At 36.0% G+C, this 16,768-nt stretch overlaps 1 protein-coding gene across 1 annotated transcript; it reads left to right on the forward strand.

The window, feature by feature from the left end:
• Positions 1 to 6,222: 6,222 nt before the first annotated feature.
• LOC146721527 (putative phospholipid-transporting ATPase IIA) lies at positions 6,223 to 12,282 on the forward strand. The gene is made up of 9 exons (XM_085486645.1): positions 6,223 to 6,320; positions 6,393 to 6,869; positions 7,373 to 7,709; positions 8,161 to 8,239; positions 8,303 to 8,428; positions 8,540 to 8,667; positions 9,064 to 9,349; positions 9,470 to 10,344; positions 10,513 to 12,282. The coding sequence occupies exons 1-9, from the start codon at positions 6,223 to 6,225 to the stop codon at positions 12,280 to 12,282; spliced, it is 4,176 nt and encodes a 1,391-aa protein (XP_085342771.1).
• The last annotated feature ends 4,486 nt before the right edge of the window (positions 12,283 to 16,768 follow it).

Raw genomic sequence — 16,768 nt, forward strand, 5'->3', positions numbered from 1 at the left:
TTACTGTACGCTTTCTGCTCCCCATGGATGGTAGAAAGGTTTTGAAGAGCGTAAAAATTGGGGCACTGAGCTTCTCTTCCCTGGAGAAAATCCTTGAGATTGCGAGAAATGAGAGGTTTTTCAGAGTCCAGGTCATTTCCCTGGAGGACATCTCCGTGTTCAGAAGGTTCTTGACACACAAGAACATAACCTACAAATTTACATTTTCTTCCCTTGATATTTCAAACTTGGATTTTATCTACTTGGTAGAGTTTGATGGATCTTTGAATTCGTGCTTTTTGGATCTGGGAGGAAGGTTCATCCTATACTCCAAGAGGTGTTTTGGTGAGTTTGTGGGCTTTATTTTCGAGGTGTCGGATGAAGAGCGGTACAGATACTTGAAGTGGCTAAGTGGTGGGAGAAGGTGTAGTGATTGTGACAACGATGGTCATGGAGGAGATGGATGTACCAGTTACGAGAGGAAGTGTTTAAAGGGAGCGTTGGCGAATATTACACCAAAAAGAATAAAACATGTGATCAAGGCCTACGGGAAGATAAAGACGTTGGTGGAGCTCGAGGATCTTCTGTTAGATAAAACAAAGGAGATGATCCACCCGAGATTGTCATATATTGAGAGTGTCTTGGTGTTTTGTATGGTGCATTACAGCAAATTCAGGGAGATATCTGAAAACATAAAGAGGATAGACGGGAGAATTGAGAATGCATTTAGAGTGCTGTTAGTTCTGAATGGGTTGGTACACAAAAAGATTGCTGCTAAAAATGGTGAGTGCTACAAACTGAGAATTAGCATGGAGAGTGTCAGGGAGATTTGTAAAAGCATAGGACATGACATCGACAGGTTGTGAGAGGTAAATACATTTTAACTATTAGAGACACAACGAAGTACCTTTAAATAAACTATTTAGCACGCGTCTTCCACCACTTCCTCGATAACCTCTTTATATCCCCCATGGATGTGGTCTATGACATTACTAGCGATGAGTGATCTGCCGTGTTTTAGATAGGAAAGAAGAGACGCTCTCCTGAGAATCTTACAGCTCATTTCGCAGGAAACAGCCATATCTCTGGTGAGATCGCTTGTCATCTTCTTGGATTGATCCAATCTCGGGGAGATTCGTGAGAGAAAGAACGAGAGAATTCCTGAGAGAATGTCCCCCAGCCCACCACATCTCTTGGAGGACCCCTGATCAGAAACACTTCTCAACACATCCTTTCTATATCTTATCACGTCTGTTTCCCCCTTTTCTATCGCAAAATGGTGGCTTGTTCCTATTCTCCCTCTCTCGTTCAAATTTGGCGTCAGAACAATCCAAAGATACCCTTTAAATACATCAACGTTGCCCACGTAGAGAGATATTCCATCTCCGTCAAAAACCAAAGGAACACTCCGGGAAATTAGAAATCTCAGAATCTTTAGGATCGTTCCAACCGTTAATTCTTCCTGTCTTCCCAAGCCAGGTCCAACAACACAACAGCTAACTCTTCTCAGGATCCACTCTTTGTATGACACTGGTAAAACTACACATTCCGGTGACAGGATCTTTAATGGTGTTTCACTTCCCTCTGTACACATTATGTACACAAGATCAGTCCCCATCTTCATTGAACTAAGAGACGTGAAGTAAGGTGCTCCCACATACATTTCAGACCCACCTATCACAAGTAGAGTACTATTTAGACCCTTTCTTTCCGATAGCCCCAACAAGCCGCCACACAAATGAGCAACGGGGGACTCAACACCATCCCTAGGGCTCACCACATTTCCATCCTTCATTTCTCAAATCAGGGATCATCTTGACCACAACATGGTCCTTGTCGGGAGAAAATGTCTCACTCAGAGAATGTGGATTTCGAAGCCAGGAAGATGTAGAAAAACAACGATATCACTGTAGTCCTTTAATTAAGATGTTTCTCCTTTTGGTTCAAAGACGTGGATTTTATCTGGAACCTCCCTACTGGGCCCATTTACCCCGTTCTTGTCAAACGGCAGCATTATGAAGGTTTTAATGCCAAGGACACCCTGCTTCAGAAGCACCGAGGACTGTGCCTCTCGCATGTACATCTCCCTGGGATGTCCAGAGTGAATGAGCAAACCATCTGAGAACTTGAGGCTCTTGGCTCTCTGCCCTCTCACCTTCCCCGAAATGATGACCATTGCCCCTTGTGCACCAGCCTCTTTAATACTCCGCAACGCGCCAACTGCTGCTCTTCTGGGCGGCATACTCATTAAAAGCTTGTTTCTTATGTTCTCAGCCTGTGTTGCAGGACACAGTCCTCTGTTGTGGACCATCTCAACGGAAATCTTCAGTCCGTTTTCGCTTACTCCCAGCTTCCTAGCAACTAGAAATTTGATCTGCTTGATCCTCGACATCTTTTCTCCTATCACCTCATGTGTCTTGTTCACTCTCAAAGTTATGTGGATTGGAATGGTGTTCATCCTCATTTCCATGCCACTATATCCCTCCTTCTGGAGCTCTTGCTTAAAGTAGTCATCCAATTCAGCCTTTATCATTCCATGTTCTATAAACCTCTTTAAAAGCGGTGAATTGCCTTCCACTCCTCTCACCATTCCTGTCTAAGGCCTGGAAACTCCAAAATTTTTAAGAGCCGGAAAACAAAAAATGTGACGGGTCTGGGACATGCTGAAGAGACACCGAGACAAAAGGCCTTGAGAATGAGCAGGTTGTTTAGAAGTCTACATTAACAAGGGATGTAGCATCCACCAAACGACAAACCCTTTTCTAGAGAAGTCAAGGACTTTTGGCCCCTTGATGAGTGAGGAGACAGACTTTGAGAAGTCATTAGGTGAGATCATCAGCTCTTACAGAGAAGAGGTGGAGGTAAGTTAAAATATTTAGGTGGAAGGATCTAATTAAGGGCTTTCAACGAGAATACCTCTAAGTGCATCTACCTACTGGACAGGTTTAATCGCAAGATATGCAGAAAGGATGGTCGGGAAGCGCGTTGAGAGAATTGCAAAGCTGACAACAGGGTGGTAATTCAATAAAAACCGGGTTTTATGTTTACTTTTTGGATGAGTTTGATCTCTTAAACACCAAGACCATTCTGAGGATGGAAGGATCGGAGTATAAACCGATGTTCAGGTCTACCCATATAGAGGTGAAGTTGAGGATTATAGAGGATGTGGCTAGTCGCTATTAATGTATCTTGTGGGACAGCTCTTGACTATAAATTATAGAGCTGTGATGGAAAGACTTTGGAACCAGAAAAAAGATCGTTGTAGAGTATCTCCCATTGAGAGGATCCAAAGGTTGTCTTGGCAAAAATATTCCAGATACCCTTTTGATGCTAAGATCCATTAGGGAGTTTCTTTTGGACATAAAGAGGGAGTGCAAGACACAAAAGTTTCCAATCTTCTCCACCTCAATACTCACTGTGGGATTGGGTGTGTATGCCACTGGTAAACCAAAAGACGGGGAGAGTGGGGGAGTTGGACAGTACATAAAGAGATCTCTAGAAAAGATCACCAAGTGTCTCACAAAGAAGGCTTTGTATGTTCCAATCCTACCCAGTCAAAAGGAACAAAAACCTGTAATTTTATTTGACATCCAAGACTTCCTCATCCAATCAAAATTCGGGTTGGTATTCAATAAAATAGCGAAAAGACCATACTCAGACGTCTTTTTATTTAATTTAGCGCATTTGTACGAACTGGTGCTCCTTACAGATCTACCACTACAAGAAGGTGAGAATCTTTCGGGTAAGATGGATCCATACGGATGTATTTCTTACAGGGTATTTCTACAAGATAAATCAGAGTTTACACCAAAGCATCTGAATAGACCACTCTCCAACACTGTGATTCTCTCAACAAGCGGAATCGAAGATGGCCCCTCTGGAAAGGAATTTAGAGACGCGTTTGCCGGTAACATCTTGCATTTAGATAAGTGGAAAGGGTCTAGTGACACAGATCTACTCACACTCCTTAATTTTCTAACAAATCTTTACTTTCTAAAGCTCAGCGATGTTAGAGGGACCATTTCATCTTACAGAGGCAAGAACTTTCTTAGGGAGTACGAAAAGGTTCAATGGAGCATTTTCAAAGAAAAGAACTTTTTATCCTTCAATCTCCCTGAGAAGTACAGAGAGAAGATTGATGAGATAAACTTGGAGAGAATCAAGTCGTTCATCAGGGCTAAAGAGTCCATGGATGAGCATATAGAAAAAGAAAGACTTTTGAAGGGTAGATTGAACTTCTCGCCTTTAGATAGAATTAGGGATTTGATTGTTAGATGGAGGTCCAATTAAAACCCATTTTGGGGCCAGGGAAGAGTGGGGGCGTGTAGTACGTAAGAAGGGTAGAGGGGTGATACATTGTGGTAGTTAAATTATAGGGAGGTAAGTTCTTTATTTCTAGAATGTCACAGTGTAAGTTCACACTCTTCCTAATAGCACGAATTTCCATTTTAATAAAACACTCCTTAAAGCACTACTACTTCATATATCTTTCTATACAGTTAGTGACTCTAACTTTGAGAGCTTCGTTGGTACGCATTTCAAGATAAATATTTTTTGTATATCTACAAATTTTAATTTTAAAGTTGGTGTTTTTCTCTACCGTTAAATTATCAAGAGAAGGATTATCAGAGATATAGGAAGATTGAATCCCATCCCTGTACTTACTAATTTAAATTATGAAAATGTATTGTGAGATATTAAAGACTTTACATACTGAATGTGGTAAGGTACTCTCTGTTAATGTGAACAAAAATGAGATTTTATGTGGTGGAACATCTAAAGCTATGATATGCTATAAAATATCAAATTATGAAGGTAGCATTCTGTGTGTACATAAAAAGTCAATCAGAAATGTTACTTCTAATAAGGAGTACATGGGATGTGTTAGTTATGATGGTACAGGTACTATTTTTAAGAATAAAAAATTTATAGATACCGTAGAAGGACCAGAGACAGAAATAAAGAGTATATCCTTTAGAAATGATAACAAGTATCTTGCAATATCTACTCGAGGTAAGACCGTGTGGATATTAAAAATGGAAGAAAATGAGACAAATGATCCTAAATGTGGTATAAAGGATACTGTTACTAATATAGAGATAGATTGTATCTTAGAAGATCATACACAGGATGTAAAAGGTGTTAAGTGGAAAAACAGCTTATTATATACCTATGGATATGATGATACCATAAAAGTGTATGAAAGTATCCCCAATATAGATGAATCATGGGAATTGATCCAATCCATAGAAGAACACACTTCTACTGTATGGGATATCCAATTTATAGGAGATGATAAGATGATATCTTGTAGTGAGGATGGATTTATAAACCTGTACTATATGAATAGTGAAGAAATGAATAACAATGGATATAGCACTTTGTTATGGAGTATAAAGTCTAAATTTAAAGTTTCTCTATATCCAATTTATACACTAAGTGTTATAGATGATAAGGTTATTACCTTTGTAGGAAATAGATTTTCTTTAATTTTTGTAGATTTAACTTTTAAAACCCTCGAGGTATTAGAAGGTTTACATTCTATGGATATAAATTCCATTTCTTATTGTAAAGAAAATGGTATTCTTGTTACTGGTGGAGACGATGGAGTATTAAACATCATAAAATTAAATCTGGAGCTTATCTAAGAGATACTCCCATTTTAAATTTTCGTGTTGTTTCAGAGATCTTCACTTATTGGTCAACTCTCTAACAAAAGGTTAAAGAGGATATAAAAGGGTACCAGGGTTATAACACTAAGTAAGGCCCTATTTAGAATGTTAGATCAAAAAATACACAAATATAAGATATTTGATGGTAGAAACAGAGAGATAGGACATGGTGTTAAGAAAGAAATGAGATACGGGAACAACAAAAATTTTTATGGGATGGAGTCCTACAATGAAGAGAATATTCAAATACCACCTGAGAGAGGTACCTTTTTGATAGATACGAATTTTGACAAAGAATTTGAAGATTTTAATAAATTCTTTACAGAGGGAGATGGGGTGAATAACAGCTCTGAGAATCTTCCATATAAAGTTAATTTGCTAATTTGCGGGTTGTTTTTGCTGAATTCTTTATTTTGTTAACCTTTTCTGGTGGAGAGAGTTATTCCAAAATTTAGCATTGTTAATTAAATGGTGATAAATCACACCCTTCATTCTTTCTCTTCACCCCCTTCTTTGAGAGATTTCAAAAATTTTAAAAAATTAAAAGTTTTTCACCACCCCAGGGAAAATAATGACGGAACAAAAAAGCAGGACAGTTGTTCTGAAGGAATTGAGTGAGGATGTAAATCTGCAAAGATTGTTAGATACATTCTCTAAGTATGGTGAAATGTAAGTGATGAATATTTCTTGGTTCGTGTTTCTGAACCGTGAAGAGAGAACGCTCTGATTACTAATTTTTAGGTCTGCTGTTAAGATTTCTATGAGGAAAGAGAGAAATGCTTCCGAAGAGATGAGAATTGGATTTGTTTCTTTTGTGAGTGGTGACAGTGCTAAAAAGGTGTTGGATGAGCAAAATGAGATGAATCTTTGCGGAAAGACTGTTTCTCTTTCATATGCAGAGAAACCTCTCTATAAAAGAAGAAGGGATGGCAGAAGTCAAAGAGGTGAGTATTCCAGGACCAAGTTGCATGTTTCTGGTGTCCCGGAAACAATGTCTACCGATGATCTTTGTAGACTTCTTGGTGGAGTTGAAGTGACTGTTCCCCCAAGGGGTAAATCTGGGTATTGTTTCGTTAAATTTGAGAACGAAGATAAGAAAAAGGAGGCTATGGACAATTTGAATGGTAAGGTGGTTGATTCTTCTCATACTATCAAATTAGCACCTGCTTTTGTTCCGAGAGATTCCTATAGGAGATATAACAACTCCGGAAGGAGAGGGTATTACGATGAGAGAAAAAGGGAGTTTAACGATAAAAAGAGGGCATGAATGTTTAGTTCAATAAATCATTCGTTATTTAGTTACTTCTTGTTACTTTAAGTTTCTTAGGAGTGCGTTCTCTTCCTTTCTCTAATTTTATTTTCAATTTCCCTCTTGACCCCGAGAGAATGGAAAGTGAGTTTAACTCTTCCTTGGTTTTGAGTGTTGATGGGAACATTGAGAATATATCTCTAATTAACACCAAGAAGATTTATTTATTAAACGATAAACACACCATCTTGTCTATGAATGGTATACCACAATACATCTATTTGTATAAAAAGAAGTGTTTTAACATCTATCAAATACATCCTTTTAAACCACACAGTTCATTTCCATACAGAGATGAGGTATTATCATTTAAATTTTCGTATTCCGGTGACTTTATGTATGTCCTATCACCTGGCCATCTCTCAATTTTCCATAAAAAAAGATTTTTTGGTAAAATTTTTGGCGATTTTAGAAATTCCAAGATTGAGGTTTATAAAGGGTACTTGGTTATAAAAGGAGATGGGAAGATTAGATTGTATAGAACAAATGAAAGAGTATTTAATATACCACGGAATATTAAAAATGAACTATTGGAGAGTGGATTGGGTGGAATTGAAATGGATAAAAAAGAAGTAAATGACAATAACAGTGGTAATGAGATAGAAAGGGGAGAGGATCAAAGAGATGTCTTGCATCCTATAGAAAGTGGAAAAGATGGAGTTTGGGATAAATTAAAATTTGTTGAGGAAATAAAAGGAGATGAGATATTTATCACAAATGAGGTATTTCTTATAGCTAGGAAAAATGAGGTACTTATTAGAATAAGTGGTTTAGAGAGGTTGAGTTTAGTATTTCCAGAGAATATTAGCAGTGTTTGCTGTGATACTTTAGTTAGTAGGATTTATTGTTGTGGATCTGGTGGGAAGATTTATACTAGCTATTTAGAGGAGAGTGTCATAACTGAGAATGACTTTGTCATGTCCGGTGGAAACGTTAAAAGTAAGATAGCTTTATCCTTTTGTGAAAGGTATCTCTACTCTTTAAGTGATGTGTTGAGTATTTGGGATCTGAGATTTAATAACTTGATAGAATCTCTGGAGTTAAAGGGAAATGGTCTTGAGATGAGTGTTATCTTAGAAGGGAATATAACACTTGAAGATCCTTTTGTTATTGAATGGGAAAAATAAATTTTTTGAATAATGGAAAGTGTTTTATTTGTTGTTTCATTGCCTTTACTTTTATAACCTTATCCTTTTTAAGGGTAGCCCCTTCCAAGAAATGGCTTACAAGAAAGTACACCATAGATATAAACTAATAATAGTAGGTGAAAGCTGTGCAGGTAAAACTAGCATATTAACTAGATTTACAAATAATGTCTTTAATTATTCACAAATAAGTACAGTTGGAATAGACTTTGCATCTAAAGATATTTTAATTGGAGACAACACTGTTAGATTGCAAATATGGGACACTGCTGGTCAAGAAAGATTTCAAGCAATAACAAAGAGCTATTACAGGGGAGCACATGGTGTGTTTTTAGTTTTTGATATTTCAGATCCAAAATCTCGTAGTTCGATTGAGTGGTGGATGAGTGAGATACAAGAAGAGGTATCGAGAAATATTCCGATATTCCTTATAGGAAACAAAGAGGATGAACTATCTTCTAAAGACTATTCTTTGATTGTCAACGAGTGTATAAAGAAAGCAAAAGAATTGAATATTCCATTTTACATTACCAGTGCCAAGGAGGATAAGAATGTAACAGAGGTGTTTTTGGAGATGGGGAATGTTCTCCTAGACAAAAGTAATTTTGATATAAATGTTGATCAAGACATAATCCATCTCAAGGATGAGCCACATAAAAAATGTTGTTAATATTTTAAAGGGTAGATATAAATCATTTACCATAGATATTTAAATAAACCACCATTAGTTCCTTACACATCCTTTACTATGCCTTACCTATAGTAGTACACCATTCCTAGGTTGTTTTCTATATAATTCCTTGATTCTTACCCATAAATAAATTAGCATCTTTGGATTCTCTTACTCCTTTAAAACCCCTTTTTGAGTTTAAATGCAAAAAAAATAAAAATAATGCAAATGAAGAGGAGGAAGAGTGAAAGCTTTAGTGTTAGAATAATCCAAGTAAATAAGCCACAGGATGACAAATACCCAAGAAATACAATAAGAAATCAAAAATACACGTGGTACAATTTTGTTTTTTTAGTCTTTTTAAATCAATTTAGACACTTCTTTAATGTGTATTTCTTTTTAATTTCATTTTCCCAGATATTTCCATCTTACAGCGTGTCCCCACTCATTTCAAATTTATTACCTTGGGGATTGGTTCTCTTTTTCACCTTTCTAAAGGAAGGAATGGATGATATAAAAAGGTATTTGAGGGATAAGGAAGCTAATTCACAAATTTATAGAAAGATTTCTTATGATCTTAATGGTAGGGAGATAGAGGGAAATAGTATCAATAGCAAGGAAAAGGAGCCAGAGCTGGTAGATACTGGTGAGTTATTCACAAAATCAGGATATATGGCGGGAATGAGTGAATCACAGGGATTTATAAATGAAAATTTAATTGAAATGGTCCCCAGCTCCTCTTTAAGCGTAGGAGATGTGATAATCTTGAAAAAAAATGAAAGAGTACCTGCAGATTGTGTACTTTTAAAGACCATGGATTCACAAATATTCATAAGAACAGATCAATTGGATGGAGAAACAGATTGGAAGTTAAGAGTTCCCGTATCCTCTACTCAATCTATAAATAATTTTGATAATTTTTCCAATTATGATGTAAGGATCTTTGCTGATAAGCCACACAAGGATATTTACTCCTTTGTTGGAAAAATGATAGTAACCAATCCATTGGAAAAGGAAATAACAGAAGGTCTAAATTTGGAGAATATTCTTTGGATGAACACTGTTGTGGCTAGTGGTTTTGCTGTGTGTTGTATTATTTACACTGGAAGGGAAACAAGAGCTATGATGAACACTAGAAGACCCCGAAATAAATTTGGATTAATAGAATCCGAATTAGATATGTATACTTACTTTCTATGCTCTATTTCTATCATTATTTCTATTATTTTTACAATTTATAGAGGTATAAACTTTAGATTAGATATCACTTTCATTAGATTTGTTGTCATTTTCTCTTCAGTGATTCCCATAAGTTTAAAGGTTAGCATTGATTGGGCTAGGTATATTTATTCTAGGTGGATTATGGATGAGATTGATGGGTGTATAGTGAGAAATAGTAATATTCCTGAGGAGTTGGGTAGGATTTCTTATTTTCTAACAGATAAGACGGGAACTCTAACAATGAACGAGATGGAAATGAAAAAGGTGCATCTAGGGACCATTTGCTACACAAGAGAATTGAATGATGAAGTTAGAAGCATTTTAAAAAAGGTTTTGACTAAGAAAAGAGCATTTGAGGCAAGTCAGGAGACGGAAGAAAATAGGAAATGCCAAAATAGCACACCAACTGGGCATGAAACACCTACATCTATAGAGGGTGGAGAAACAAAAAAATTGGAGCCTCTAGGAGGTACCTCTCTAGAAAATTTTACAGGAAAAAACTTTATGGGTTCAAAGATTCATAGAGGGAAGAAAGATTTAAATTCCAGGATCTATGAACTAGTGAGAGGATTAAGTATCTGTCATAATGTAACGCCAGTACATGATGGGGTGTCTATTTGTTATCAAGCTAGTTCTCCAGACGAAATAGCCATAGTACAGTGGACAGAAAAAGTGGGAATGAAATTATATAAAAGAGATAGAAGTAAAATGGTGGTTTTAGATTTACTAGGAAATGAAAACGAATATGAAATATTACATGTTTTTCCTTTTACTAGTGAGTCCAAAAGAATGGGAATAATTGTTAGAAATACGGAAGGAATATTCTTTTATATGAAGGGAGCAGATGTAGTAATGAAAAAGATAGTTAAAAATAATGACTGGTTAAATGAAGAATGCGATAACATGGCAAGAGAAGGATTAAGAACTTTAGTTATTGGAACCAAAAGATTAACGGAAATTGAGCTACAAGAATTTGAGGTAGAATATGCAGAGGCAAAATCCAGCATGATTAATAGATCTGAAGAAATTAAAAGTGTTGTAGAAAAATTGGAGTGTGAGTTGAACATTTTAGGATTGACAGGAGTTGAGGATAGACTACAAGAGAATGTCATGTTAACTCTGGAAAACCTTAGAAATGCTGGAATAAAAATTTGGATGTTGACAGGAGATAAAATAGAAACAGCCATTTGTATCGCTATATCCTCAAGGTTATTCCTTAAGTCTAATAGCTATGTTATCATAGAAAATGTACAAAACAGAGAGGATGGATGGAAAGCGTTAAACAATTTAAAGAATAATAGTACAGACTGTTTAGTTATGGATGGAAAGAGTCTACAGGTTATGATAGATCATTACAAAGAAGATTTTATCAAAGTATCGAGTGAAATGATAGCAGTAGTGTGTTGCAGGTGTTCTCCAACACAAAAAGCAGTTATTGCTGGAATTATTAAAAAGTATACTAAAAAAAGAGTTTGTTGCATAGGGGATGGTGGAAATGATGTTAGCATGATAACAGAGGCTAACGTTGGGATAGGAATTACAGGTAAGGAGGGAAATCAAGCAAGTCTGGCAGCAGATTTCAGTATCACCAAATTCAGCGATGTTTACGATTTGATTTTGTGGCATGGTAGGAATTGTTATAGAGGAACAGCAAAGCTAGCTCAATTTATCATTCATAGAGGGACTATCATCTCAGTGATGCAGGGAATATTTTGCTCAATTTTCTTGTTTTCACCAATCTCACTGTATCAAGGAAAGTTAGTTGTGGGGTATGTAACAATCTATACGTTCTTTCCTGTGTTTTGTATTATTCTGTCAAGAGATGTTCCAAAAGAAATAACAAGGAAGTTCCCTGAGCTGTATAAAGACCTCCTTAAGGAGAGTGTTCTAAGCTTTAAATCTTTTTCTGTGTGGAATGTGGTGAGTTTCTATCAGGGGGCTATTATAATGCTTCTCTCCTTTCTAGTCTTTCAGCATGAAATGTATTCCATAATTAGCATAACATTCTCAAGCTTGGTTATCAATGAATTATTGATGGTGTGTCTAACTGTTAGCTCCATCTCTAAGTGGATGATAACAGCTGAATTGATTTCAATCCTTTCCTATGTTTTTAGTTTCTACAAGATACCCTATGAGCTGATAATGCCATGTTCTGTTCACATTTTCATTGCTAAGGTTCTTTTTATCAACCTGTGTGCCATTTTGTTTTCTTGTGTTCAAAAAGCTTGGTACCTCTGGATGCAACCTCCAGGTTATTCTAAACTCAGGGAGTATGACAAAGAATAAATTTAGATGACAATAAACTTTTATTTATTTCTAATGTCACTGTGATATGTCACTCTCTGTGATTCAAACAACTCTTCCATCAGTCCCTTAGATACCCTTCCTCTATGTATGAAGTTACAGGATCCTCCCCTATCGCACCTACTCTCATCATACAATTTACAGCATCCCTCCCTAAAATTACCAATAGGTGATAACTCAACATTTAATAACCTCCCATCATAGTACCTTCCATTCAGTCCCTCAACACATCTAGAGGCATCCATTCTTTTATTGAATTTAATGTAAACATTCCCTAAAAGATGGTCAGAGGCATTAGCACAAATTATAATTTCAATTATCTCTCCATAACAAAGACTAAGCTCCGTAAATATATCTTCATAGAATAAATCTAGATGTTCCTGTACACCTTCTTCAGATAGGGTACTTTCCGGATCATTAAGTGGATAAAAATACAAATTTGGTATTATTACTGTGTTACTTTTTACAGGCTTTGCATGTTCTTTACTACAAGATGCACCATGCCTACATGACCCCACCTTTAGGTAAAAAGAGCAATTCTTAGTATCTTTCTCAGTATTGTTGCTAAAATCATTCATAAACGAGGGGGAATAACATAAAGTTTAAGAACTTCTACAAAGAGGTGGTTCAATCCAAGCACCACTTTACACCCTTTAAAACACGAATTAGACCTCCCCTGTAAAAATACAAGGAAGATGAAAGTTTTGTTAAACAAGGAGGTAGAAATAATCTCCAAATCAGAGGTAAGGTATTTGGGAGTACTCCATGAGTATAATATAAACAATAGAACAGTAACACTTACATCTGTTAGATCCTTTGGTACGGAGCAAAGAGAGTCAAAGGTGTTTGTCAGCAAGAGCGATGAATTGTATGAGTACATAATTTTTAAGATAGAGAATATAAAGAATATCAGAGGTATAGACAAGGAAATGGATTTTAAGAGGAGTTATAGTAAAAAGAATAGAAAGAAGTACGTACCACCTTGCTTTAATGTTGAAATACCAAAGGAGGAGTATGATTTTGGTGCTCTGAGCGAGAAGGATATTAAAAATAGAGATTCTAACAGATCAAAGGGGTATTACGATGTCAATTCTTCTTTTTATGATAATTTTGGTACATAAACACACAAAGAGAGAATGTTTAATAAAAATATTTTTTCTTTTTAGCTCTCTTTCCCTGTCCTTTTTCTTTAGTTAAATAAAATAAAAAAATTGAACCCTTCAAAAAATGGCAAGAATAATCTACAAGGAAGAGGAGGTAATATCGCAAGAAAGTAAAAAGAAAATTGAAAGGGAAGGAATTGAGGGTGAAAAGAAGTTTAATATAGAAGATATAAAGGTATATGATAAATGGGAGGATTATCAACTGAAGGAGTCTCTTTTAAGAGGAATATATGCTATGGGGTTTGAAACTCCTTCTTTCATACAGAAGACAGCAGTAAAACCAATAGTTGATGGGGGAGATATTAGAGCTCAGGCACAGAGTGGTACAGGAAAAACTGGGGCATTTTCTGTTGGCGCACTTCAGAGAGTAGATGAGAATATAAAAGCTACTCAAGTGCTTTTGCTAACCTCCACAAGAGAGTTAGCCAAGCAGAACTCTGAAAGGATGATAGAAATGGCTAAGTACATGGATATTAACATAGCAGTAGTTGTGGGTGGAACTGCGATGATTGAGTGTAAGAGAATGTTGGAGAGTAGTCCCCATGTGGTTGTAGGGACACCAGGAAGGGTGTATCATATGATATCTCAGGGAGTTCTTAGAACCGATAAAATATCACTTCTAATCATCGATGAAGCAGATGAAATGTTAAAATTGGGGTTTAAGGATCAGGTAAAACAGATTTTTAATACCCTAGACAAGAAGAATATAAAGGTGGCTATGTTCTCTGCTACGTGGGAGGAGGAAGAGTTGGATATAGCTGATAAAATTTTGGATAATCCAACGATAATTGAAATCAAGAAAGAGGAACAGACACTTAAGGGCATAAACCAATACTTTGTTTGTTTGGGAGAGAGGCCAAGGACTAGACTGGCAGCAGATAGAATTAAGATAGAGGCTATCTTAGACATTTACAGTAGGGCTGAGATTTCTCAATGCTTGATATTTGCTGATACAAAGCAAAAAGTTGAGTTCATAAAAAAGAGTTTGTCGGATGGTGGTCTTCCTTCGGATGCGATTCATGCAGAGTTAGATACCGAAGAAAGAAACGAGCTCATGAAGAGATTTATAAAAGGTGGGTCCAGGGTTGTTATTGCTACACCTCTTTTAGCTAGAGGAATAGATGTGCAACATCTTTCGGTGGTTATAAAGTTTGATGCTTCCATGTTTGGAGACAAGAGCACGTACATCCACCAGATAGGGAGAGTAGGAAGATTTGGAAAGAAGGGGTATGCAGTGACTTTGGTATTTGAAGATGAGTTAGAGACTTTGAAAAAGATTAAAGAGCATTACAAGGCATCCATTGAGCCCCTACCTGAAGACTTTCTTAAGAAGGGTGTAATGGGTGATTTAAGGCGATGAAAAGATAAAATTAAAAATTTTTAATTAAAAAACTTTCAATTTCTTTGTGTTTTAGTGTTGTGGTAGTACCACCAATAGTAGTATCTTTCCCAGTCAGTTAAGTTCGCTGAGTCTCTGGGTATTTCCTGAACCTCCCTCAATTGAGAGGTTTTGAGAAAATTCTCATTTTCCGGTACATCCACAGCTGATTCAATTACTGTTTCTATTAGATGGATCCCCTTATTTAAATCCAGAAGTGTATCTGAAAGTATAAGACAATGAAGTGGTTCATTATCAACACTTCCATCCTCTTTAAGCGTTCCATACCCTTTAATAAACATTCTCGTATTACTTCTTATTTCCAAATCCCTTAAAGTTCTGCCCTTTGGTCCTATGATAAGACCTATAAAGTTTATATTTGGATACTCTTTAGATGGTATGTATATCCTTATAGAATATCTATATCCCATGGTATTATTCACCTCTATTGTTCTATCACACTCTCTTATAAGACTTGGATCTAACTCTAACTTCAATTTTTTAATAATTTTTTGCTCTAAATTTTTTAATTTTAAAATTTCTTTATTTTCTTGCTTCGAGGTAGTTCTAAGTTTAGATATTCTGATTTTTATATATTCTAATCTTAAATATAAAATGTAATTCTTTAAACCCACCTCTTTAACACTTTTTGGAATATCTTTCAGATGGTTCAGCTCTTCAACCTTTCTGAGTCTCATTGTAAGATCAAAAAATGACATTTTAATTTTAGAAAAGGGAGAATTGATGGTTTATTTATTAAAATGTATGATATTGAAAAGAACAGAGAAGAAGAGAAGTATCCCAAAGCTAATTGAAATGTATGAAAGAATGACATACAATCTCTTTCTCTCTATGTCCATTTTCAGGTAGAATATACCTGGTAGTATTAAACACATAAAAGAGGATGCTGTTGAGCCAATAAGAGAGTAAACCTGTCCTAGTTCTATACCAGATATTGCTATAAGATAGGTAGAGATAAGAATTATGGTGGTGAGGAGTGTCCTAAATATAACACCTTTGCTATGGCTTTCAATGAAAGAGAGGTTAAGAAAATCCAAGAGGTACATTCTAGATGGATTGATTTGGAGTGGATACGAAAATCCCATTATTATAACATACATACCCTGAAGTATCACTGTACTTAGATTACTCGGAAACGATGCTAGTGCATCATCTGACAAAGAGTTTCCATAGGTGATATAATTAGAAATACCAAAAATGGTATAAACCATAAAAGCAGAGAGTATTGTTAGGTACACTATGTACTTCATACCATTTAGGGAGATATTCTGAGATTCATTCTGAACACAGAACACATTTTGGTGGCAAGTAAATGAAAAGACAAACTTCCCTATGCTTGTGAACCATAAAATTGAGATAGGTGCCACTTTAAGAGCTTTAAAAGTGGGTTTTGAATTTAGAAATCTACATACAGAGCACACCACCACAAATAGAATGCCCAACACACCACAAAGAGAGGTATACCTTAATTTATCTATTTTACGGAAGTAGGATAGTGGTCCTGTGAGTAACAGAAACAAGAGAAGAGAAACGAAAGGCTGGGTTATGAAAGTACTTCCAATGAAATACACCAAAACCTTTGGTAATAAATGTTTTATAATTATCAGGTAGGATGTAGCTACGCCAAAACACTTAAAAAATACAGCAAAGTCCACTAAAAACTTGTATTTAGGAAGAGTCTCCTTGGCCAACTTTGACATTGTAGAGGATCTTCCTATCTTCTCATTGCAGGTTATAAACAAAATCAATCCAGCTAGTGATAAAGTACCTGATATGGTTATAAGTAGAATTGTTGGGTATATCCCGTATATTCTAAATAGCATTGGATAGGTAAGTATCCCACCACCAACAGCAGTCTTCAATAAATTTACATATCCAGATGTTAATTTCATCTTTTAGTTTATTT

Source organism: Nylanderia fulva, unplaced genomic scaffold (genome assembly GCF_048542155.1).
Source record: "Nylanderia fulva isolate GAGA-0341 unplaced genomic scaffold, ASM4854215v1 Scaffold46, whole genome shotgun sequence".
In the NCBI taxonomy this organism is placed as follows: Eukaryota; Metazoa; Arthropoda; class Insecta; order Hymenoptera; family Formicidae; genus Nylanderia; species Nylanderia fulva.

What these genes read in the sequence shown, in the direction of transcription:
- LOC146721527 (XM_085486645.1), top strand. Translation starts at nt 6,223, where the DNA reads ATGACGGAACAAAAAAGCAGGACAGTTGTTCTGAAGGAATTGAGTGAG. An exon ending in TTATAGCTAGGAAAAATGAG is followed by an intron (nt 7,710 to 8,160) that starts GTACTTATTAGA and finishes ATCCTTTTTAAG; the next exon opens with GGTAGCCCCTTCCAAGAAAT. An exon ending in AGGATAAGAATGTAACAGAG is followed by an intron (nt 8,668 to 9,063) that starts GTGTTTTTGGAG and finishes AATAAGCCACAG; the next exon opens with GATGACAAATACCCAAGAAA.